Genomic DNA, 27471 nt, shown 5'->3' on the forward strand with positions numbered 1-27471 from the left:
AAATACTTGGTCATTATGATTCCATGTATCATGGTTTTGATCTGGGTTCTCTTTAGTGCAGTGAATTCATCCTAGTTTTATTGTCCAGAACAGTTTTTGTGTTCCCTGTACCCTTTAAGGTGATGTAGTTGCAAGGGTTCTCTCAACTTCCTTGGCCGAGAAAGTAAGGCCTGTGATTTCGACCATCCCTCAACTAGAACAGTGTAGAACAGATAAGTAATTGAAAGACTAATGGATTGAAGATATAGGAGTGCACCGGTGTGTGATAAAAATGTTTTCAAAAACATCCCACAGCTGCGCGCTGCCTAGTGTATATGAAACAAAGAGAGGAGGTAGATGAGGTGGAAGGGACTTTTTCTCCAAAACGCCATACTGAAAAACACAGAGAGTCACTCCGTCCTTAGGAAACTTATTTTCTTCCCCTTCAGGAGTTCTAGAATGCAGAAAAAGATCTTTAAATAACCCTCAGCCACCAGGTTTTCCCCTTGGTGGCATGCTTCTTCATTGGGTTCTTCCCGTTCCACAGCGGAACGAGGCGTGCTGCGACCTACGGGTCCGTGGGAAAACTGATAGTATTAGAATAATGCAGATGAAAAAAGTACATCCTCAATTATATTGAGGGTTTAAGTGTGTGGGAGACTTGTACATAGACTTTCAATATCTAACCCTATCAGTAGTAGTTTGTCTGGGTTGAAAGTTATATTTTGTAGTAGCCTCTGTAAATCTTGTGTGTCTTTCAAATAAGTGTGTGTGCCCTGTACGAACGGTCTTAGGAAAGCATCTTCAAATCTGTATAGGGGTTCCAGTATGGAGCTATCCCAGACACAATTCCCTTCTTTTTCTTATCCTTCACAGATACACTTTAATCATCAATCACAATGAATTTCGTGCTTCACTCAGAGTGTGACTATAGGCATCCCTCTCCCACTGTTTTGAACTCATGAAGCCTCATCTGGGCTAATACCATGTATGTCTTTCTGTCATACACGACAAGTAGAAATGTGTCTTTATTGTTTTATGTTTGTATATGTCCCTGTGCCTCAAAGATTTACAGTATCACTAGAAGTGCTCACTTAATGTACCAGGAAAATATATCACAGGTTCCACAATAATGAAGTGTTTTTAGCATAATAGATGTAACATGGCCACTGTGCAATATTTTATTAACCCTTTACCTTCATGTACCTTTGCAGATTTTCAAGAAACATCACTGATTGGGTGCTGTATGCATTGGTGTTTATTCTTTAACTTCATATGAGCATGCTGTGAACTCTATGCTAACAGGAGAGGCATCAGGGAGTACATTTCCTTGGTCCTGAAGAATTGCATTGGGTAGGGCTAGAACCATGTTGACAAAAGAAACTCAGACACATTATCCACTTCGAGTTTCCTTTTTCCCCATTTTGTAATCATACAAGATAGAGGTGTAAATAAAGAGTATTTCTCCTACTAGCCAGGTATGTTTAATCTTTCTTACCACCCCTCCTACTTTTTTCAGAGGTGCCAAAAATATCAAGCCAGGTTCTCCCCATTGCTGGAACACACCCTGTACCACCTCCTGATATAACTGCCACTTGTGATCCACTAAGTGTCGGCAGTCTGATGTTTAGAGATCCCCTCAGGTTGTTCACAACCAAAGAAATGACCTGGCAATTTTGACACTTCAAGAGGTGTAGAACTTCCTGGCACAGGATCCCAGACTGCACTCGACTCACCTTCTTGCAGTACCACATGGCAGTGGTGTTGTCTTTGAGAACCTGCACCAGTCTCCCTTTCATGGTTGGCAGGAAGGACTTCTATCTACTCCAAGCAGATCACACGCAACTCCAACAGACTGATGTGAAATCAGGATTTCATCCGAGACCAGAGACCTCTGTTCCTCACCTCTCCACAGCGGTATCCCCAACTCAGCAATGATGCGTCTATCACCACTGTCAGCTCAGGGTGGAGTAACAAGAGTGGTCTGCTGCTGGCCTAATCATGGTTAGGTAGGTACCACTGCAGATCATATGCTGTGCTCTTCGAAACTGGGATGGATTCCGATACGTTACCCAAGTGCTGTGCCAACTGGGACTTCAGGTCCTACTGCAGAGCCTGCATGAGCTATTTCGCATTCGCAACCAAGATGCAGGGTCAGACTGATTTGCATATGGCAATGTCTGAACTGGGGTGGTGGAGTGAGCTAAAGAATGATGATGGATTAAACCCAAATTAGTTGACTGGGGGTGAGTGTTTGATTTTCTCAAACGTTCCGTCCATCATCCCCTTTGGTATCGCTTTGTTCGCCCAGAGTTGGCAGGGTATGCCCAGACGTGGGTCCCTTGCTCACTCTGCCCCTGGATTCAAGATAGTCTTCCTGATGAGGGTTATGAACCCGAAACTGGTCCCACGATGCTTGTTTCCGGTCCAGGGAAGACATGGCTTGGCAATTCGGGCTGGACTGTTCCCTTGAGGTACAGGGTCAGACTGATTTGCAAATGGCCATGTATGAACTGGGGTGGTGGAGTGAGCTAAAGAATGATGATGGATTAAACCCAGATCAGCTGACTGGGGGTGAGTGTTTGATTTGCGTCCCAACAGAGAAGCCTCCCAACAGCGAGTCTTGCGCTGGGAAGGAGAGTACACAGGAGCTCTGTCAGGCGCCATCGACCACGCCGAGCAGAGGGACACGCCCCCCTCGAGGCCACGCCCCCTTCCTGATAGTACATCTGCAGCGCTGAAACTCGAGTGCGCCAGAAACCCACAACCCTCCTGAGGCACAGCCGGGAGCGAGAATTTAGCGAGCATTGTAGAAATTGACTTTTATAATTTGTGTATACTTGTGTTTTTAAAGCGATTGCACTTTACCTGAAATAGACTGCTAGAAGCCTCCCAACAGCGAGTCTTGCGCTGGGAAGGAGAGTACACAGGAGCTCTGTCAGGCGCCATCGACCACGCCGAGCAGAGGGACACGCCCCCCTCGAGGCCACGCCCCCTTCTCGCCCTACAATAATGTGTATGCACAGGAAGCGCAGCGGACGAGCGCAGCGGGCGCGACGATTGCGCGCCGAAGGCGCGCATAAGGCAAGCTCGTCTGCGCTCGTCCGCGCCGAGTCCGGGCCAAGGGCCACATCCCCTGGACAAATAAACCACCACATAGGGCCACGGAAATACTCAAGTGAGGAACTAAAATGTTGGAGACCTACCACCTTATGCCCCAAGATAGAACCACATACAGAGGGCAAGAAATGTTCGTCATGTCCACTCACTTTCGATTTTCTTCCCACCAAAAATATGGCTAACACCGGGGTACCAAAGCACAGAAATTATAATCTGAAAGTCGGTTTGATCAATACAAGGTCACTGGTTAAGCACAATATACAAACGTCCGAATTAATAAACGGACAGAAAATAGATATATTATTCGTCACTGAAACATGGGCAGACGAGGCATCAGATGCTGACCTAGCCTTAGCCATTCCAGACGGATACTCTCTCTCCAGAGTTGACAGAAAAATTAAACGAGGAGGAGGGATAGCGATTATAGCTAAGGATTCATTGAAGGTAAAAACCTCAGACAAAGGTAATACCGCAGACTGTGAAACATTGTCATTCCAAACAAAGATCACAGATAATTACACTTTTAATGGAATACTAATATATAGACCACCCAGTGCGAAAACCCCCTTAATCGACTTACTAAGCCCCTTTCTGGAATCAAGTGTGACATGTCCCGACTATACCATCCTAGGTGACTTTAATCTACACTTAGAGAAAAAATCAGACCCTAAGATAGCAGCATTTATTGATGCTATGGCTAACTTTGACCTGGAAAACAAAGTCAACGTCGAAACTCATAATGCTGGACATACACTAGACGGAATTTTCTCGTCGTGTCAGAACCTACACAATGTAGGGATTCTCCCTATTCCATGGACAGATCATAAACTAGTAACCTTTACGCTAGAAATTAAAAAGGAGACGGGAAGACCAGTGGACATTATTAGGCAGATAACATATCAGGACTGGTCTAAAATTGACAACCAGGCGTTCAAGGAGAAACTCCAAATATCCTATCCCACATTGGACGATAACTGTAATACAGCCTGTAAACAATTTAATGAGTGGATAGATAAGGCAGTCAATTCGGCTGTCCCTCAAAAAAAGGTCACTGTGAAAAGAAAAACCCCATCACAACCCTGGTTCTCAGATGCGCTAAGAACACAAAAACTAATTTGCAGAAAAGCAGAGAAAAAATGGAGAACCAAATACGACGCCCACCTCAGACAAGAATATAATGTCACATTAAATAATTATAAAAAATTAATAATTGAAGAAAAAGGTAGATACTTCACTAATAAAATTAATGAGTCAAAAAACTGCAGTAAAACTCTTTTTGACACTGTCAAAAAACTTTCAAAGTTTGAAAACAATAATCAGGAAGCACTGTCATCGGAATTCTGCAATACACTTGGTGACTTCTTTGTTAACAAAGTCTCATCAGTATACAACTCCTTTAAAAATCAGAACAGTGAAACTCTGGAAAAAGATATATCCCACTCAATTAATTCAGAAACTCAACAAGACCTAATACCAGCCTTTAGTTTCACACCCCCTACAGCTGAGCAGATACAGAAAGAAATCCTTACCTGCAACTCAGGTAGCCCAACAGACCCCTGCCCACCCCGAATTAATGCAGGCTTGCTCCATTGAACTAAGCCTGGTGTTGGAAAAACTATTCTCCAAAATTATCATTACCAACACCTTCCCTGACGAATGGAAAATGATATCCATTAGGCCACTGCTAAAAAAAACCAATCTGGACGGCGAAAATCCTAACAACTACAGACCAATAGCCAGGATCCCCTTTGCCGCTAAAATTCTGGAGAAACTGCTAAATAAACAATTATCCCAACATCTGATGGACGGAGAATGGCTAGACCATTCACAATTCGGTTTTAGGGCGGAGCATGGAACAGAGACAGCCTTGATCACAGCAGTGGAAGAACTCAGGACAATAATGGATAATGGATCGAAGGCCGCATTGATATTACTTGACCTATCGGCGGCCTTCGATACGGTTAGCCACGAAATCCTCATAACACGGCTAAAAATAGCAAATATTCATGAGTCAACCTGTGCTCTTATAGCCTCATATCTGGAAAATAGAACATTCTTAGTTGAATCAGGAGAAGCAAAGTCTAATCTGTTCAGCTTGCCATGCGGAGTTCCGCAGGGATCATCGATGAGCCCCACGCTTTTTAATTTATATGTAGCCCCACTCGCGCAAATAATAAGAAGTGAGGGATTCACCCCTATATCCTACGCCGACGACACCCAAATTGTGGTGTCAATAAATAAAGAGGTACAAGACACAGCAGCAAAATTCCAATGCTGCATGACAAAAATCAGCCAATGGATGCAAATGAATTGCTTGAAATTAAACGGCGATAAGAGTGAAGTACTGATACTAGGTGGTGACACAAACATATGGTCACCTTTATGGTGGCCCACAGATATGGGAAGATGCCCAGATTCGTCCGAAAAGGTAAAAAACCTAGGAATAATGCTAGATACTAACCTCTCATTTGACGCTCAAGCAAGCAAACTAGCATCATCACTCTGGTACATCCTGAAAATGATAAGAAAAATACTACCTTATATACCGCATGACTCTCGGAAAACAGTGGTGACGGCATTGGCCTTGTCCAGATTGGAATATGGAAATGTTCTATATGTCGGAGCAAGGAAGAAAATTCTTCTTAAATTACAACGCCTGCAGAATGCAGCAGCGAGGCTGATATTGGAAATTCCAAAGTTCGAAAGAGTAAGCCACAAACTTAAGAGCTTGCATTGGCTCCCAATTGCAAGTAGGATAGAATTTAAGTCATTATGCTTGGCATACAAAGCAATAAATGGAACGGGATCAAAATTTCTAAAAACACACCTACAACTGTATGAGCCAAATAGACTTCTGAGATCCGGACAAAGGAAACTCATAAAAGTACCCAGATACAGAAGAACAAACTGGGGAGGCAGAAGCTTCCTAGTGCAGACGGCAAAAATGTGGAACCAATTACCGCTGGAATTGAAAAACAGTCCATCTCTGAAAACCTTCAGAAAGGGAGTCAAAACATGGCTTTTTGCTAAACAGCCCTAACTACATACTTAGGAGTCAGTGGGAATCTCAGCGCCAAGACGCCTTATGGCATTCGCGCGCTATACAAATTGAAAAATCAAATCAAATTTGCTCAAACGCTACGTCCATCATCCCCATTGGTATTAATTCGTAAAAAAGGCACGATGGTGATGAAAGAACAGAATCTTTGACTGCTATTACAATTGGTCCAAAGTAGTTAAGTGTTAACCATACTGTTCCATTCATCTAATGTAGTCCATTGTTGACTGAATCACATATGGAAATATAGCGACATAGACAGCCCATTGGCAATTGCAACAAGTTGCCACTGCATATCGGTAGTCGGGGTTGTTCAATTACCTGTCACATGGAATCCTTTTCTGAGTGGTTGTGTGACAAGAAATGTGACATCAGAGGGGCATTCTCTATATCACAACGTATGAGACTTTTATGTTGAATGATGCATGTTTGATCATTTGGGTTGTGTCCATTGTAAAGTAGTCCGCATGGGCACCAAATGGCACATGTAGAAAAAAATTATGGTAAAGGGTTGTGCCCTGCTTAAATTCCTTAGTGTTGTAGTTTTGTGGGCATACTGAGAAATTCTGTCTTTTATAATGGACTACTATTGGGGATAAACCACAACTAGTGGCGATTTTCTGGTTACTGGATGAACCTTTGGGGATCCAAGTCATGGCATGTACCAAATGATCATCCAAATAGTGTCCTCTGTTATATGAAAAGAGCTGGGGACTCATGAATAAATGATTAAATCAGAGAATATTCCAATTTTTCTTGATTATCCTACTAACCTCTTCACCAGATGGACAGAAAGTGGTAACAAGCAGAGTGCATATATTGTATTTTTGCGCTTCAGGAGCTAGTAAAGTATTCCTGGGGCAATAAGAAGTGTGTCTCAGTGATCTGGATATCAGACGTTTTGAGTAGCCCCTCACCAATAATTTGTGTACCAGGATTGCAGCTATATAGAAATTCTTACGCCATTTACAGTTTCTACCAATACTTAGAAATTGTCTGTATGCTAAACCAATGCGTAGACCTCTGGGGTGGTTAATGGTATAGCAAGAAGATATTCCTCTCTGTTGGTTTTTGATACAGGGAAGTGACTTCTTGCAACCATGTACCTGTACAGGTAAGTCAAGAAAAGGTAAACTATTAATTTTTGCTTCAAATGTAAATGTTAAATGTGAATGATTCGACCAATCCACAAAATTTGACAGGCACTCTGTATTGCCTCTCCAGATTAGTAGAAAGTAATCGATATATCATTTCCATAAACAAATGTTGTCAAAGAAGGGATTATCTGGTGTCAAAACCTTCAAAGTCATCAACATGCAGAACTGAAAGGTTTGATGCAAAACAAGCACCCATGGATAGTCCCTTCTTCTGCAGGTGAAATGTATCCGAGTACATAAAGTAATTTTGCATGAGGGCTATTTCAAGACGTTCAATGATAAAGTCTGTGGAAACATGTGTGGGACGTTGCCTTGTGTCCAGTAGCATTCGGATGATGTTAATACCCACATGTTGAGGGATATTTGTATAAAGTGATTCTATGTCTAATCCCACCCAGATATCTGTATTGGAGTCAAAGACCATGTTTTCTATTGTGCTAATTATGTCCATACAATCCCTAATATAGGTGTTCTTAAGGGGGAACAAATACTTTGATCATAGCATCCATGTATTTTCCCAGAGGTTCTAAAACAGAGCTGCAGGATGAAACAATCGGACGGCCTGAGGGCTCAGAGACGTTTTTCTGAATTTTTGGTAGTACATAGATCACTGGAGTTCTAGAGTTGGTATTATTAAGAAATAGATATCCCTTATTAGAGATAAGGCCTTTTTCAAGGGCTGGCTGAGTAACCCTTTTGATATGTGATTGAATTTGCTGTAGAGGGTCACCAGGGAAACTGCAAGATTGTTCAGAGTTGGCAAGCTATCATATGATCTTAGCACCATATTTGGCTTCATCCATGATCACAATGCCACCTCCCTGGTTTTCTGGTTTAATAATGAGAACAAGTTTATTTTTTAGGTAGAGTAAGGCTGTTTTTTTTTCGCATTAAAGGTTAAATGGCACATATTCAAAGCTCAGTCTAATTTGCATTAATCTTTTAGTACCAGATTTTCAAACGTCAGGACCTCTAGTGACAGGGTGGCAGAGGGTGGGTTGAATGTCAGAGGCTTCATCACGGACGTGTGTGTTAAGACAAAGTTTGGTGTCTTCTCTTATGTGTATTCTCTCCATATAGCTTGAAAATGTTAAGGTTGTGTACAATAGATTGCTGCTTTTAGATTGACATTTGTTTTTATTCTACTTTTTGATGTGTTTGTACCAATTTTTTCTTACTCACATGATAATGAATAAATTAATATATTGCTTTTTTAAACAAAATTGCGTATTTTGAGTTTGGGTTTAACTTTCTACTTTCACTGCATGGATGGTGTAAATGAAGCGTGAACAGCCTGAATGATCATTGGGATTATTTCTAAGATTGTGAGTGGGTGAGTAAATAACCTTAGTTATAAGAGACTTGTAGCTATTAGTTCAAATGAAACCCTGTTTGTGACATTGAGGCTGAAATTAAGCAGGCTAGCCATAAAGCACCGAGGTTTATCTGTAAAAAAAATATCCAAGTCTAATTCTCCCGAAAAACTTCAAAAAGTCTTCATGGGGTACAAGAAAAAAAATCAAATCACTCCACGTAGTAGGGACAAACAATAGTCCTTTGCTGAGAATACTTATCTCAATGGGCGATAATAAATTACTATAAAGGTTGAAATACTGAATTTTGTCGGTGTCAGGACTAAGCGTAGTCTCAATTGTTGTGATCTGTGTAGAGCCACTGTACATAGTGCATGTTACTGTAGGTAATGCCATCTGTAAAACTTGAAGCGGGTTTGGCGCTCGCCTGGATGATCGTATTGGAAATTGCCTCTCCCTCGACCACAGCCTTTGCGATGTTTTTTTTTTTAACGGTTTGGTTGTGTTTGTTGCATATCGGAAAGTGTGCCACTGCTTCTGCCCTCGCCAGGATAATATAAACGTGAGGAGTTTGCCCTCCCAGGTGAGAAATATCGAGTTTGTTATTTCTTTCTAAACATACCTTTTTTCCCCATTCTAGCGCACTGACACTTCGTTCTCTTAAGTATCTTTAAAGGTAACACTTTTCAATGCTCTAACTTTTCAAACAAATTAAATGAAAAAAAAAACCAACATCCATCAAAAAGTTGTCATAAAATGCCACTGGTATATTTTAAGGTATGTGCCAAATGGTAAGCTATAGAGCTAGCTGGAAGTCTTCTGATGCAAATAGAATGCAACTTCTAACATAATTGCAAGGTTTTCTTAAACAAGTCGAAGGCAGACAGAAAGAATGCAGTCGAGTTTGTCGCATTTTTGGGAAATGTCAGACAAGGCAACACGACTTGGGTAGATTTTCAGGATTTTTTTTATTTGCGTGTCAGAACCACCCCAAATACATTTTTGCGACACATACAGAATCGCCTCCCTAGAACACAATGTGATTGAACATGGGTTTTTGCATATTTTCAGAAGGGTTGGGCGGCATGCAATGAGAATTAAAATAATTATCTTTCTTTTGAGAAGTTCAATTAAGACTTCACTTCAAAAGACTAAAGCAAACACTGAATAGGTGAAGTGACATCATTTTCGACCGACAGGTTCGGGTCTATAACTAAGGTGACTGCTCTTTAATTTCTCCTGGTGGTCAGTTCCCCAGCACATGACTGACAGCCCCCATTTTGAAGCAAATGTTCCTTCATAATAGGTTCTGAGATATATATATATATATATATATATATATATATATATATATTCCAAGAACACCACTGGGCGGGTCGCGTAAGCGCGTCGGGTCATGTGACCTGAAAATAACACTTTTTATTGGTGCAAAACAGTTTTGGTTTCCAAGTGATGAAAACCCTGGTCATGTGACCTGAAAATAACACTTTTCATTGGTTCAGGACAGTTTTTTTTTCCAAATGATGAGCTCCCACCTTTTTTCCTTATTCTGACTTTGTCCTTTGACTGAGGAAGACCTGTTTGGAGATCTATCAGAAATATTTTGTACTTTAAAATGGCTACAGTAGCAGCAGCAGCTTGAGCATCTGCACCACCACCACCACCACCACCACCACCAAGAGGACCACCACAACATCACATTGGTGGTCAAGAAGAAGAGGAGGAGGAGAAGGAGGGGAGGAGGTGGCTGCCAGAAGACAATACTCCATACAGGCCAAGGCAGCACATTGTATGGGAGTTTTTTTCTATCCCAGAGGGCAAGAAGAAAGTCAATGCGCCCAAGGTGACTTGCCAAATCTGTGGCATTGAACTGTCAAGGGGGAACCCTAACAAAAAATATTCTTTTGGTAATAATACCATTATTAGGCACATGCAGCGCAAGCATCCGAACAACTATGCTGCCGCAGAGGTGAGAGAACTGGCCAGCAACCCTCCCCAATCTACACCCAGCACCTCCAAACGAAAACAACCCACTCCATCGGGACCAGAGACAAGGGAGACGATCCCTTGCATACAACCACGGTTTGGTGAATTCAGGATCACATGTATTTTTTGTGGTAAGACCATCTCCTATGGTGAGCAGAGCATAAAGCTCATCCTCCTTGCTGGTGCCAACCACAATTGCCCCCAAAAAACCCTATTTTTTTCCTGATTTTGTTTTGCTCCAGTTGAGCCATTTTCAATTCCCTGTTTTTGGTTTCTCCCCATAAAAATAACAAAAAAATATAAAATGGTTCATAAAAGCCAAAAAAAGTACAAAAGGTTCAAAAAACATTAAAAAAATATAAAACAACAAAAAGAAAAAAAAACAGTTCTTTGTAGAACTACCTCCAATTTATAAAAAGAGGCTACATTTTTTAAAAACTCTATCATTCTTTTTTCCCCATGGAATGCTTCCCGGTACGCTCCGCGGTGCGCGTACCGGGCGCTCCCCCCGCGCAAATCAAAAAATATGTGACTTTTTTTTGCCCCGCGGGGCCCTTTTATAGTCCCCACATCAAACCTGGGGGGTCTACTCTGCCCCCTTATGGTCATTTCCCCCTTTGTTTTTGCCACCTCTTGTGTCTCGATCCTACCGAGACACAAGATGGCGGCCGCTCCGGACTGTTTGGAATGTTGACAGACACCCGAGAGCCAATCAGCTTTCCGCGCGCGAACTCGCGTAGCGCGCTGGTTAGCGCCCCGGTGCGCGTACCGGGGAGCGCTTATGGATATATATATTTTTTTTAACCTAAATTACTCAAAATCCACTGGAGCACATATCTTGAGACATAGCAAAGGCACATCGGGCTACCAGTCCCTACAATTTTGCCAAGTTTGGTGGAAATCCATTCAGCCGTTCGGGCTAAAAGTGAGGTCGACCGCCCTATGGAAATTAAAAGGGGGGTCCCAAAACGTGTACGTGTACATATATATATATATAAAACACATCAAAGTTGCCCTTGAGGAGAGTCTCACCCCTGTAGACACACAGCAAACTCACAGGCGGTAGTGCAGCCAGCCAACACCTCGCATTTCCAAATTGCCCCGCAACCACGCCCACTGGGGCGGGACTCAAAATCAAATAAATGGGTGTTCCACGCAAACCTGTGTTTCTGTCATCTCATGCCAGTGATCAAGAGCTTGCGCTCGAAACGCGTATGGCAATTTGGAAATGCGAGGTGTTGGCTGGCTGCACTACCGCCTGTGAGTTTGCTGTGTGTCTACAGGGGTGAGACTCTCCTCAAGGGCAACTTTGATGTGTTTTGTGTATAGCGGCTCGCTCGGTCGCGGAGAGTCCCCGACGCTGGAAGGCGTATCACGAGTGCTGAAAACTATCGGCACTTACGAGACCTGTCGAGCCTCACTCACAGAGACATTGGGTATGCGGAACAGCAGACGCTTTCAGCAGTTCTCCTAACAAGGAACTATATTTTAATGAGAACAGGACACAAGCCACTTGGATAGAGAACCACACGAGCCTGGGGCAATATTTTTCTGGACTACTTCTACCAGCATGCCCCGCAAACACGCCCACTGGGGCGGGACTCAAAATCAAATAAATGGGTGTTCCACGCAAACCTGTGTTTCTGTCATCTCATGCCAGTGATCAAGAGCTTGCGCTCGAAACGCGTATGGCAATTTGGAAATGCGAGGTGTTGGCTGGCTGCACTACCGCCTGTGAGTTTGCTGTGTGTCTACAGGGGTGAGACTCTCCTCAAGGGCAACTTTGATGCGCTTTGTGAATATCCGCTCCCAGGTTCCAATTTTCATAAAAGAACCACTCGGACACCTCGAGTGCTTTGGCTTTAGTTTATTCAGCAAAATTCCCTTTGCTGAATAAACTAAAGCCAAAGCACTCGAGGTGTCCGAGTGGTTCTTTTATGAAAATTAGAACCTGGGAGCGGATATATATATATATATATATATATATATAATATATTTCAAAACAACGCTCCTTCCTACTTCCTGCTGCCCCGAGGGAATTGGCGTACATCACCGGCGGAGCACGCCGGTAATTAATCCTCGTCACAACAGCACTTCAGTACACTCTCAGTAAACGTCCACAAACCAGCTCATTTTCCAAGGGTGTTTATTCCAAAAAACAACATGTTTCGGCTTACCAGAAGCCTTGTTCACGTTCCAATATAAATAAATATGTAAACAAATTATTTGTGCAAAACATAGCCTTCTGGGGGGGCGTGGCTAGGCGGGCCTGCATGGCGGATGCAGCTTAGCGGAGCTCCGTCCAGCCCAGCATTAATCCTTGCAGATATTCTGTCCCCCTCTGATTCCCCGCTGCCCGGAGGGGTGGATCCGATGCCGGTGGCGAGCCTCCGGTAGTGTTTTGAGCGCTCCAGGGTGCCCGGAGACGGGAGTTGAGTGTGCGGCGGTGTGCGTCCTAGTGCAGCAGGGCGAAGCCAGGGACCTCTAGTTTCGAGAATCCTGGCAGCTGGAGCATTGGTGGGGCCGCGGTCTGCTGCAAGTGGAGCGGGACCCTGCATCAGCGGGACCCACGAACGGCTTCTGGGGGCGGACTGGTCCACCCGGAGATCCAGCCACGGTGCGGGCTCCAATGGAGGGGGCCTCCCCTCTTTCATCCTACTCTATTGGGGCTCCCTCGCATTGAGGCCTAGTGCCGTGTGGAGGAGCCGGGAGCTCTAGTTTGGCGCCACCCCAGGGTAGGCATCCGGCAGTGGTGCCCGTGGAGAGCGTTCGGGGGCAGTTCGGCCCTCGGGGCGGCATTCAGTGTATGGAGGAGGTGAGGCTGGACCGGAGGGGAGCCTCCCATCGCTGGGCCTGTCTTTGCCGTGGGCTGTGGGCCCGGGGGTGCGCCCTGACTAGCCAGGAGTTCCTTGCTGTGTTGCGCCCTGGGGCTGAGGGGTAGAGCGCAATGACCGCGGAGGGGCGCAGACCTGTGGCATCGCTGGTGTTTGAGGTGGAAGGAGGCATGTGCCATACTTTAGGGCAGTCAGACCGGGCCGCGGCGGTGGAGACGGCGGTGCGGAGGTCTGGGCCACATCCCGTGGCCCAGCGTGGACACTGACATATTTCCAGCCTAGGGTCTGGTGACGAGGACGTGGGGCACGGGACTGGGCGGCAGGCCCTGGTCTGGGGGTGCCCGCTGTCCGGCTGAGAGTGGCCCGGGATTAAATTTGCAGCCCTAGCGGTATTTGTGTAGGATTGCCTGTGGACGTGACGACTGGGCCTCCCTTGGGCGGATTTCTACAACTGGTGGCCATGACGCGGGACTAGGGCGGTGGAGGGACCACGAAACATGGACCCATCGACAAGTTCACGGGACCAGGTGGGAGTGCAGGGGCTGCAGGCGGTCAACAAAACTTCGGACCGGACAACACGGCGTTGATGGCAGCTATAACCCAGTCTCAGGATATGTTGGACGTGAAAATAGGCGCAGTGGGGTTGGATGTCACGTTATAGCGCCAGGACTTGCGAAACGCCGTGTCCCGCATCACAGAGGCAGAAACCCGGATTTCGGGGGTGGAGGACGCGTCGCGGCCCTGAAGCGTAAGGTGGCTAGTATGGAAAGCATTCAGAAGGGCCTGACGCTCCGAGCGAAGATGCGGAAGGTCGGGCCAGGCAGAACAATTTGCGCTTCGTCGGACTCCCGGAAGGCTGCGAGAAGGGCAATAAGGAGGGCTTCTTGACGCAGTGGCTGGAAAGTTGGCTCCCCCCGACTCTCTATCTAGATGTTTTGTGATAGAGCGGACACACAGGGCTGTCATGCAAAAGCAGCCTGTGGGGGCTCGCCCACGGCCTGTGATAGCCAAATTACTGAACTATCACGACCTTGACACTATCCTGCAACAGGCCAGGGCCAAGGAACCCCTACTTTATGAAAACCAACGTATTCTGATTTTCCCGGACTACACACGCTTGGTGCAACAGCAGCGGCAATCATTTACGGCGGCTAAGACTCGCCTTAGAGACCTTCGGCTCCCCTATGCTTTGCTCTACCCGACCCGCCTGCGGGTGGTTTTTCAGTCCTGCACCCACTTCTTCGATACCCCTGAGGAGGTGTTTAAATGGACGGATGAGACGGTGAAGGTGAGGGCGCATACACCGCCGGGTGTGGAGTCGGATTCATCATTGAGCGGGGCGCAGTCGCAGACCTCCCGGGGGTCACGGATGAGGGGGAACTGGAGGTCCATGTCCAGGCGGCGCTCTGCATCCGGCGGTGCCTCGGATAAGGGGTGGGAGGCTCCTGAACGTCGAACAGTAGATCCTTGACTGATCCAACTGGCGGGCAGAAGGGATTTGGTTTGCAATACAACTTTGCATAGCTCTGTGTTATTGTGCGCTGTTGACACTACTGACCTGCGAGCAGGAGAGAGCTGATGTGTGGATATATGTATGGCTAGGAGTCAATATAAGCTGCAGCGGGGTGGAGGGAGATGCTTAATGGGCAGACTATTCTGCCCTAGCTTAGGGCTTGTTGGGGGTGGTTTAGGGTTCGTGGGTTGTTGGATGGGGATCCATTGGTGTGGACGGCCTCAGGTCCTGCGTTGGGGCCGAGAGTCATTTATGCCGCGACAGGTACTTCAATGTTCTTGAGGTATTAGGTGGGGGGATTGTTTGTTCTTGGGGGGGGGGCTTCGTTCTGGTTGGCTATGAGTCACACGGGCGTGTGAGGGTCTCAATGATTGTTGTGTGTGCACCTGGATGTCCCAGCATCTGGGCGTTTGCTCTGGACGTTTCCTGATGGTGATTCCTGTGGGTAGGGCTCTGGGGCGCAGAGGCTCTCTCTGTGTCCTTAGTTGGAATGTGAGGGGAGTTCTAGACAAGGTTAAGAGGGGGGCAGTGTTGCGGCACACGTTTCCTTCAGCTGTTCACAAATCCTTCTCGAGGCTGGATTATATTTTTGTTCCCAGAGCCGTGGTTGGTAGGGTGGAGTTGGCAGATATACTGCCGCATGGGCTTTAAGACCATTCCCCCATCTCCGTTGACATTTGTTTGGACAGGGGGCGGCAGCCGTTTCGATGGCGCCTCTCCGTATGGCACCTGCAGCAAGAAGACTACCAGAAACATATGGGCGAGGCCATAGCTCATTACTTAGTTGAGAATGTAGGGTCCGTCGCGGATGCCGGGACAGTGTGGGAGGCTCTGAAACCCATGCTACGAGGAGTGGACATAGCTTGGTGTGCAGCTGGCTGGAGGAGGCGCAGTGCGCAATTGGTACAGGCGGAGGCTGAGATTTAGGCATTGGTGCGTCGGAGCAGTGTCGAGTGTGAGGGTCAAGTGGAAGGGCAACTACTCCTGGCGCAGCAGTCCTATGCCCCTCTGCTGATAGACGAGGCGCGGCAGATATGGCTTGCGACGCGTAGCAGGGTATACCAGTGGGGGGATAAATCGGGTACGATGCTGCACCGGCTATGCCAGGGTACTTTTTCAGGCGCAGACCCTGCCAGGGATACTAGACGGAGGGGTTGTTCTGGTTACGGATCCAAAAGAGTTAGCGGAGGGCTTTGCGGCATATTATGCTGACCTGTACGCCCCGAACTAATGCCTTCCTGCGGATGTGGTGGACAAGTTTATCGTGGACTTACCGCCACGTGCGGTGTCAGATGAGGTGCGAGAGCGCCTTGAGCTCCCGCTGACGGAGGAGGAGCTAGGCACGGCCTTGGGCGAACTTAACACAGGAAAGGCTCCCAGACCCAGTAGGTTCCCTAGTGAATTGTATAGGAAATATCACCTACAGTTGGGTGCGCATTACAGGGCGGCCATGAAAGAGGCCAGGGAATGAGGCATTTGGAGACACGCCGAAGTGGTGGTATTCCATAAGCCGGTCCGGCCCCCGGAGCACCACGCATCATACCGCCCAATCTCTCTGCTGAATGTGGAGGCCAAGATCTTGGCCAAAGCATTGGCTAACCGGCTTTTTGCCCCATATCGCAGAGCTTGTCCATCCAGACCAGGCTGGCTTTATGCCTCAGAGGGCGACTAGACACAATATTCGGCGAACACATGTGGCGCTGGCGGCGGTTCGGAGTAGGCGGCATTTCTCTTAGTGGATATGGACAGGGCATTCGATTCGCTGAGTTGGGTTTATCGGTTTTCACTCCTGCCTCGGCTTAACTTTGGGCCCCGCTTCCTGTTGTATCTGCGACTTTTATATACGGATTTGAGAGCCTCGGTTTGGGTTACGGGCCGTATGCTCCAGTTTTTCCATCAGGCGCGGTACCCGGCAGGGCTGCCCCCTTTCGCCGTACCTTTTTGCCCTAGCTATGGAGCGCTGACGGCGTGGGTGCGCGTTGATGCGCAGCTGCGAGGGTTCGAATGGGGGAGGAGACTGTCTGATAGGATCGCGCTCTACGCAGACGATGTCCTGTTTTTCATTACGGACCTTAATCAGTCGGAGCTGCGCCTCCTGCGAATCATGCAAATCTTCGGAGAGACCTCAGGGCTCTATGTGAACCCTAGCAAGTCAACTCTATGAGTGCTGGGGGAGCGACCATGAGTGGGGGACTGGGCGTCTACACTTCAGGTAGCGGTGGGGGGCAATAAATACTTGGGGGTGTTTTTGTCTGAGGTTCCCACGGTCTCCTGGGAGCAGAACTTGGCGCCGGTTTGGGAGCGGGTTCGGGCAGATATCAAGACGTGGTCCCGCATGCCCCTGACTATATATGGTAGGTCAGCCATTTTTAAATGCCCCCCCCCCCCCAGGCTGCTATACCAATTACAGAACCAACCTTATCCCATTCCGCCTCACTGGTTTTGACAGGTAGACTTCGTACTGGGGCAGTTTCTCTGGGCGGGGGGCACTGTACGGGAGGCACTGCGCACCTGTTTTTTGTCTATTTATTGTGGTGGATTGGCAACCTCCGATATTCTTTCTTATTACCAAGCCTCCCACCTTCTAGTTTTGAATGAGTGGTGGTATGGAGACAGGGGGGACCGGGCATATGCCCTGGAGCGCTGCCTTATGGGGTCCCACACGCTACACTCTATTCTATATACGGCACAGTTGCGGAAGACGCTACCACCGGCCACGCAGGTAGTGTTTTGGATCTGGAGACAGGCTCTGCGTCGCATGGGATGGTGGAACACTGACTGGTGAAACACCCCAGTGGCACAATGGGCGCCTACCTGGGCTGGCGACACTACGGGGCTTCCGGGGATGGGACAGCATTGGAATTACGACACTAGGAGATGTGCTGTCAGAAGTGACACTTAAGTCTTTTAAAAATCTGAGTAGGGAATATGGTATGCCTCGATCTCAATTTTTTAGATACCTGCAGTTCCCCCATGCCCTCGCCCTGAGCCTAGAGGGCCTGGAATCCCTCCCCGAGTTTAGCCCACTGGAAGCGAAGGTGTTTATGGGAGGCCTGGAGACGAAAAAGATATCACGCATTTACCAGTCATTAGTCACACACTGTTCCCCCTCGCTGCAGAAGCTACGGGAGTCTTGGGAAAGGGACGTAGGAGAACTGGAGGAGGATTGGAGGGAGGCGTTGACAGCCCCCAGGGGTGCTGCCATAGCGATGCGCCTACGGCTCATCCAATTTAAGTACCTACATAGAGTTTACTTTACTAGAGAGAGAATGTGGCGGGCGGGACTGATTGCATCCCCGGACTGTCTCCGTTGTGGCCAGGAGGTGGGGACATTTCTACACACGGTGTGGAGCTGTGGCTCTCTGGATCGGTTCTGGAAGGGGGTGCTGGATTGTATGTCTGAGGTCCTGGGGTGGGAGATCCCCGTATGCCGCAGTTGGGCTTAATACATGTGATGGATGGGGTGGGGGTGTAATGTCTACAAAAGGCATCTATTGCTGCTGGGTCTCACATTGGCCAAAAGAGACGTGGCCAGAGCATGGAAGGATCCGCGGACCCCTTCGGTGGTGGCGTGGAAGAGGGGGTTAGACTTTTGTATGGGAATGGAGCAGACGATTTTTGTTGCCCGAGGATGCCCACGAAAGCATTGTAAAATCTGGAAACGCTGGGCTGAATTTAGGGGCCTATGGCTTGAACCTCCAGTGGAACGGGAAGACCCTCCGGCATGAAGGAGCCATGGTAGAAGGTACATGCATGCAGTCAGTTAAATGCATAATTTATAGGAGACATGCGATGGACATTGTGCGACTGGGGTGGGCAGGATCCGGGAGGGGGGAGTTCAGGGGGAGGGCGTGTCTAGTATTGCTTTGTTTATGTTTGCTTATCAACGGAAAGGAAAGTGGATTGTACTTCAATTGATGTCGCATATTCGGCCTGCAGATATCTCTGGTATGCAGAGCTCTGCGGAATGTGTGCAATCTATCAATAAAGTCTGTTTTCAAAAAAACAAAAAAGCACATAGCATTCTGTGCAAAGTCTGCAAATATGGGTCTTCAGTATAGCCACTACCATATTAAGGTTTGATGCTACACTGATCCACGTGAGAACATGAACATATTTCATTGTCAACAGAAAATATGGACAGAATATTTTTATCTGCATAAAACATATTGCCACTTAACTTGTTCCTAAAATTAGATTTGAGAGTCTATTTTCCTCAAAAAAAGACTGTCTAAATAGAATTATCCTTGTACAAAGGTGGTTATAATAAAGCTCTAAAGTGCTCCTAAAATCCCCTAAATAGTTGTGTTAAAAAATACAAACTACTAAATACAAAAACACCTAACCTACACTTCTAATAAAATACGTACTGTGCAAAGAATTATGGTAAAAAAACAGGAATTTTGTTCCAATTCATTATTAAAGGTTTATCTCAGTGAAACGGCTATAATAATGTATCTAAAAATAAATAATTTATAATAATGTAGTAAATCCGTATAAAAAATATAACAATTATTACATTTTAAAATGTTCATTTAAAAAACCTTTGAAATTCACTGAAAAAACCCATAGGTTTCAGACACGTTATAGTTGGGAATTAGCATTTAAAAAACCTTGCAAATTCACTGAAAAAAACATAGGTTTCAGACACGTTATAGTTAGCTGGTCATTTTACTCATACAAAACCTATGAAATTCGGTGTGTTACCGTTACATCGCAACTTTTACAACGGGAGTCTATTACAACGCAACTTTTACAACGCTGGTTCCATTACATCGCATGCCTTTACAACGCATGACATTACATAGCAGATGCTATTACAACGCATGCCATTACAACGTAAGTATATAATTTTTTTTTATTTTATTTAATATTATTTTATTAATTTAATTATTATTAATTATAAATAAATATATTTATTTATGTTTTTTTATATTAAAAATTAAATTTATTAATTTAAGTAATTTTAAAAATAAGTATGAGTATAGGAGTATATGTTTTGGGGTACTGAGGTACATGTTTTGGGGTGTTTGGGTATTTTTAGGTTTCAGGGCTGGGTTTGGGTTTTGGGGTACAGGGGTATTTTTAGGTTTTAGTGCTGCGTTTGGGTTTTGGGGTACAGGGGTATTTTTAGGTTTTAGGGCTGGGTTTGGGTTTTGGGGTACAGGGGTATTTTTAGGTTTTAGGGCTGGTTTTGGGGTACAGGGGTATTTTTAGGTTTTAGGGCTGGGTTTGGGTTTTGGGGTACAGGGGTATTTTTAGGTTTTAGGGCTGGGTTTGGTTTTTGGGGTAGAGGGGTATTTTTAGGTTTTAGGGCTGGGTTTGGTTTTTGGGGTAGAGGGGTATTTTTAGGTTTTAGGGCTAGGTTTGGTTTTTGGGGTACAGGGGTATGTTTAGGTTTTAGGGCTAGGTTTGGTTTTTGGGGTAGAGGGGTATTTTAGGTTTTAGGGCTGGGTTTGGTTTTTGGGGTACAGGGGTATTTTTAGGTTTTAGGGCTGGGTTTGGTTTTTGAGGTACAGGGGTATTTTTAGGTTTTAGGGCTGGGTTTGGTTTTTGGGGTACAGGGGTATTTTTAGGTTTTAGGGCTGGGTTTGGTTTTTGGAGTACAGGGGTATTTTTAGGTTTTAGGGCTTGGTTTTGTGTTTTGGGGTACAGGGGTATTTTTAGGGTTCACTTTTTTTAAAAACACGACTTTAAATAAATTAAATAAATTAAATTAATTAAATTAAATTAAATTAATTATATTATTTACAATTAATAAATTAATTAAATTACATTAATTTAATTAAATGTATTTCTTTTTTTAAATTACTTACATTTATTAAATTAAATTATATTATTTACAATTTATAAATTAATTAAATTACATTAATTAAATTAAATTAAATTAATTATTATTTTAAAATTAATAAAATTAAATTAATTATATTAAATTAAATTATATTATATTATTTACAATTTATAAATTAATTAAATTACATTAATTAAAAGAAATTAAATTAAATTAATTACAATTTTAATATTAATTAAATTACAATAATTAAATTAAATTAAATTATTTACTTTTTAAAATTAATTATATTTAAATTAATTTAATTAAATTAATTAAATTAACTTAATTACATTTTTTTTTAAAGATATACTTACCTATACTTACGTTGTAATGGCATGCGTTGTAATAGTATCTGCTATGTAATGACATGCGTTGTAAAGGCATGCATTGTAATGGATCCTGCGTTGTAAAATTACGATGTAACGGTCTGCGTTGTAAAATAACGCGTTGTAACGTCATACATCCATGAAATTCCCCAGTTATAGTTAGTTCAGCTAACTATAACTCGCGCGCCCGCAATGCACTGCTGATGACGTCACATATTACATCACTCATGACATGGTCAGTGACATCACTCATGACATCTCAAAGGACATCCTTGATGACATCCCTGATGACATCATCCAGTGAATGTGTCTCTTTCTGAAAAATAAAAAAATATTTTTTATATCTGTATATCTAAAGGTCGATGGAAGATTGAGTGGGTAAATAAGTCTCTAAAAGGATGGGTTTTTTTGTAAAATTGATTGTATAACTGACTTATTAAGTGCATCTTAGTGAATAGGTGTATTAGCGAGTAATATTTAAATATTTAAATATCTGTATCAGTGTCTCACTTTGTATATAAGTGGCTGCATGGGGTGGTGAGTAGCTACATAAGTGTGTATATGGGTTATTAATTGTTTTTTTAAGTATCAGAATGAGTGTCCGTATGGTTCGGTGGGGAGTATTACTTAGCGCACAGATGCATGAATGACTGACTCACTGTTTGTATGTGTTTTGAAGACAGCATGTGTGCAGGACTGTATAGGTGGATGAGTGTGTGTATGGGTGTGTTAGTGAGTGAATGACTGTCTCAAAAGTATCTTTATGAGCAACTACATATGTTTTAAACTAGTATATGTGAGTATTGATGTATATAAATGAGTATATGTGAGAGCGAGAGATTGTAAGAGTTCCTGTATAAATAAGTATGTGTTTCTATAAGTGATTGTTTTAGAGAGTAAGTATGTGTATGATTCTGTAGAAATTAGTGTAGTGGTGGGTGTATATCTGTATATGTAAGTAAATGGATGTTTGATAGTTTATTTGCATGTGTGAGTAACTCTATAGATGAGTGTCGGTGTGTAATAAGATGTATAGGTGTATGAGTACATATGATGAGTGAGTACATGTACGAGTGCCTATATAGAACTGTTAGTGAATGACTGGATATGTATGTAGATTTTGGAATTACTGAATAGGTTGTTCTAACTGGAATTGGTATCTCCATTTTTTTGAAAATGTTACTTTCTATTTTTGATCGTGTGTATCAAAGATTATATTACGGTGAGAGGAGGTCTGCCACAAGAATGATGTCATCAGGAATGTCATTTGAGATGTCATCAGTGATGTCATGAGTGATGTCACTGACCATGTCATGAGTGATGTAATATGTGACGTCATCAGCAGTGCATTGCGGGCGCGCGAGTTATAGTTAGCTGAACTAACTATAACAGGGGAATTTCATAGGTTTTGTATGAGTAAAATGACCAGCTAACTATAACTGGTGTGAAACCTATGGTTTTTTCAGTGAATTTCAAAAGGTTTTTAAAATGCTAATTCCTAACTATAACATGTGTGAAACCTATGTTTTTTTCAGTGAATTTGCAAGGTTTTTTAAATGCTAATTCCCAACTATAACGTGTCTGAAACCTATGGGTTTTTTCAGTGAATTTCAAAGGTTTTTTAAATGAACATTTTCAAATGTAATAATGGTTATATTTTTTATACGGATTTACTACATTATTATAAATTATTTATTTTTAGATATATTATTTTTTAATTACATTACATATTTTTAAAATAAATGTAAAAAAAATGTTTGTACACCTCTCTGCAACGCAGGCCCCTGGCGTGTTTGCAGAGGGGGAACTAATTCCCCTGCATACTGGGGGGCCCTGGAGGTCAACTAGCCCACCTGGAACCTCCAGTATGCGCCAGGGGGCTGCATTGCAGAGAGGTATATTGAGGCCACACTCTTTTTTACACCTCTCTGCAACGCAGGCCCCGGGGGCGTGTTTGCAGAGGGGGAACTAATTCTCTTGCATACTGGGGGTCCCTGGGGGGCAACTGGCCCACCTGGAACCTCCAGTATGCGCCAGGGGGCTGCGTTGCAGAAAGGTGTAATGAGGCCACACCCTTTTTTACACCTCTCTGCAACGCAGCCCCCTGGCGCGTTTGCAAAGGGGGAACTAATTCCCCTTGCATACTGGGGGTCCCTGTGGGCCAACTAGCTCACCTGGAACCTCCAGTATGCGCCAGTGGGGTGCATTGCTTTGCTCCGGGAGGGCAGCAGTCCCAGGGCAGTGTGGGGGGATTGGGGACCCCCCACACTTCTTTATCACTATGCCCTCGCGATTTGATCCCCCCGGGGGATTTTTTTTTTTAAAAAGACCGGGATTTAAAAAAAAAATTGAGCTTTTTTGTCCTTGTGGGACCACCTGGGCAGGCCTAGGGGGTCATGGTGGGTCTACCCTGCCCCCTTTTTTTCTACACGTTTGTTTTTCTGCTTTCTTGGGCCTCGGTCTACATAGCACAAGATGGATGCCAACACTTCCTGGTTAGAAGTGTTGACAGCCAATGAGCATGATGCTTTCACGGGAAGGCATGCTGATTGGCAGCCACTGTCTGTCAACACTCCAAACCAGGAAGTGTTGGCAGCCATCTTGTGCCTCGGTAGAACCAAGGCACAAGAAAGCAGTGAAACAAATGTGGAAAACACGCAAAGGGGGCAGGGTAGAAGCACCCTAACCCCCTAGGCCTGCTCAGGAGGCCCCACAAGGTCCCCCAAGGCCCAAAAAAATAAATAAATAATTTTGAAAAATCACGGGGTGCACGCACCGTACGCATACCTAAGCGAGGTAAGCGCACGGTGCGCGTACCCCGTAATTTAAAAAAATTAATAAAAAATGTTTTGGGCCTTGGGGTTCCTTGTGGGACCCCCTGAGCAGGCCTAGGGGGTCAGGGTGCTTCTACCCTGCCCCCTTTTTGAGTTCTACACGTTTGTTTTTCTGCTTTCCTGTGCCTCAGTCTACCGAGATGGCTGCGAACAATTTATGTTTTGAAGTGTTGACATACAGTGGCAGCCAATCAGCATGCAGCTCGTGCACGGAGAGGTGTGCGCACGTACGCGGCCCGTGCGTGCACGGTGCTTGCTTATAGATATATCATTTTTTTCAAATTCGATTTTCATAACAACTACTGGAGGGATTTACACCATTTAAACAAAAAGGCGATCTGTGAATCAGACTCTACCATTTTGCAAAATTTGGTGTAATTCCGTTCAGTGGTTCGGGCTGTAGCCGTGTCTAATCGTCCTATGGAAATTAACATGGGGAAAACACGTTTTGGGACCCCCCATTTTTCTCGGCCCCCGCTTGACGAATCTTCCCAAGACTTTCAGGGAAGGAGCGGAGCGGGCCATCTTCTTTGAGAAATTCGCGAAGATTCAACAACCGGCGCCAAAGTTATTCCCAATAGAATGTTGCATATTTCTTATGGAAACTAGGTCCTAACTATAACTACCTACAGACGACCACCGGTAGGTAATATTATATTATATATTATATATATATATATATATATATATATATATATATATATATATATATATATATATATATACACACACACACATGCCACAATCCCCTATTCAACTTGATGTTTTAAAATATGCATGATATTCAATCATTGGATGCACTCAATCCATTAGATAATAATGAACCACTCTAATTCATAATGCTCATAGGTAACTGTACATATCTTCAGTGGTATTAAGTCCATTGGGGGCCTTGCTGGCTAATTCTAGAATAATACGTGTCTCCAGTTTCCTTAAGAGTTTTTCTCTATTGCCTCCCCTTCTGAGGGGGGCCACTGCATTGATCACGTAGTATGTGAGATATTTAAGTTCGTTGTTGTGTACCTCTTTGGAAGGTCTTACAACCGGATAAGCGTTATCATTATTCACGATCGCCCTGAGATGCTGTAGAATTCTGAACTGCGCCTGCAGCTTTGTGCTACCCACATAGCGTAAGCCACGCCAGAACATACACAGCATACTCAGTTCTACAGCAATAGCTGCCCTTATTATCCACACTCCTATCTGAAAATTGAGTGTATATATATATATATATATATATATATATAGATATATATATATATATATATATAGAGAGAGAGAGAGAGAGAGAGAGAGAGAGAAAGAGAGAAAGAGAGAAAGAGAGAAAGAGAGAAAGAGAAAGAGAGAGAGAGAGAGAGAGAGAGAGAGAGAGAGAGAGAGAGAGAGAGAGAACCTATTCAACAGAAGAACCCTTCGTTAGCTCGTTTACATCCCAAGGTGTCTAAAAAAAAAGCCCCCAAGAAAGGCGTATAGACACCCCCACCCCTTCCTGAACCCGTCAACCTCTCAGGCCCGCCATACTTGAACAGTGCTGAGATCCCCATCCCCCTCCATCTCCACCATGAGGACTAACGTTACGCCACTGACGTAGGACATCTCTTGCTTCAGGTGGGCGCCATCAGCATCATTTCTGCTCAGTACACCCGCACTAAACCTTACTGTGACTTTACTTTCCAATACAATGCACTAAAGTTGTTTTCAGCGAGAACAGATACAAAATGTAATTAGATACAAAAGATCACGGGACACCGGAGGGTCGCCAAGCACATTTCTTAAAACGAAAAAACCGGTTTGACTGGTTGGTCTTGTTTTTGCGTCTCACCCATGTTTGTGTTTAGTCTGAAAACCAATCTTCCCTTTGATCTCACATGGATTTACAAAACAATATAAATGCAGTGGAGAGGTTTAACATGAAAGCGTTTCGCAAAGTGATGGGTCATTTTGCGAAAGCCAGGAAATACAACTTAAGCTGCGTTTGGGAAGAAAGGAAAATAATCTTTCCAGGGATTGCCCTGTATATTTATGTCATCGCGGCACTTGTAATGTATTTTTTTCTTCAACTCGGTTACCTCTTGAGAAATCTGCGCGGCCTGGCCTTTCTGTTGTTCCAGGTCTTTTACAAGCAGCGAGTTCTGCTTTTCTAGCTGCAGCAGCCGTCTTGCCAAGTGAACGCTGTGCCAAGAGAAGAAAGCAAAGAAGTGAAGCGCAACATATTCCAAAACGAGTAGTCGTAAACATGCGCTCATACTTGCATGGCCAGGGCTTACGCAATAGAAAAAGAAACAGACAGGATACGCGTTACGTACTAACAGGAGGCCCATGCTGCGATCATCGAATGTTCAACAGTGGAAACCAGGTGTGAAAGAGAAAGGCAGGTTAACATGGAACTAATTAACACCTTAGATATTATGCTATTACTCCGCTCTTGCGCCATAAATTTAGACCGCCAAGATTACTAGCGGGTGTATTTTTAATGTTTACGTAGCTCTCCTGTCATCGTTTTTTTTCAAATAAGACTAAATATTCGGTCATTATGGTACACGTTCCTTACAAAATATTCCTATCCACGGTGCAGTAACTTACCTGTTTTTTTTGTGCCTCCTTTTAAAATATGAGAGACTATTGCCACCTGGTGGGCAGTACTGTGAAATCTGCCAAAGTTCACGTGTGAAATGAGATGAAAGGCCGCCCACTCACTGGCTGCACCGGCCGCGTGCACAGGGGTGACTCACCCTCAGCAACTGCTCACCAGTACATCATTACGATATTGCAAGAACTGTGGGGAATGATGATGGGTTGTCGAAAGCCTTAGGCAAACACGTTAAGCCACTGTGTCAGTAGTTTTAGTCGGATCGGATTTGATAGGAATGACCCCAAAAAACCACCAAGAATTGGCAATGCCAATAGGTCTCGCCTTTGAGACCAATTGTTTTTTTAGCCATGCACAGCATGCAGCTATGCAGAACAGCTACATCATTTTTTTTTAAGTCCTTTGACGCTGCTGGCCGCTTACAACTGATGGTGTTAATTAACATTGTGGATTTCGTGCATAGCAATGTCTTGATCAAACAAACATAGTAGTTGTTCGGTGGGGTCTTTGTGGGATGAAGAGTATAATTCGGAGTGAATTTGTAAAATTGGCGTTTGTGTAAGCCTGTGCTTCAGTGCTGTGTTTACATTAAGTTGAGTCCTGTTGAGTTGTAGCGAAGCGATTCAAAATGTGTGGGTGCTGGGATCTTTGGATTTCTTTTGCTTCTGTGGACAGTGGATAGGGTGTAAGCCGTGTTCAATTTGTTACAAAAATAGATTTTGTTCAGAAGCCCGCAGCTGGCACTATCAAGGTCAGGGCGCCAAATACCAAGGCTGCATAGTCCTGAATCCACCTATGCTATGTCTCTTTAATCCACCACCACACACATACTCCCATTGTATCGCACTCTTGCAAGTTCTCCCATTTCAGATTTCTGCATTCGTCTCTTCCTCCTCCTTTCTATTTGTGTTTTTTTTCTCTCTTGCTC

General features: G+C 44.5%; 1 protein-coding gene across 1 annotated transcript in view; it reads right to left on the bottom strand.

Moving 5' to 3' along the window:
* PIBF1 (progesterone immunomodulatory binding factor 1) overlaps positions 1-27471 on the bottom strand; it is a 797165-nt gene that overhangs the window by 309208 nt on the left and 460486 nt on the right. The window contains exon 14 of the mRNA XM_086933412.1: positions 26023-26125. Coding sequence (XP_086789538.1) covers positions 26023-26125 — 103 coding nt within the window. The remainder of the gene's footprint in view (positions 1-26022; positions 26126-27471) is intronic.

The sequence above is a fragment of the Lissotriton vulgaris genome, chromosome 8 (assembly GCF_964263255.1).
Source record: "Lissotriton vulgaris chromosome 8, aLisVul1.2, whole genome shotgun sequence".
In the NCBI taxonomy this organism is placed as follows: domain Eukaryota; kingdom Metazoa; phylum Chordata; class Amphibia; order Caudata; family Salamandridae; genus Lissotriton; species Lissotriton vulgaris.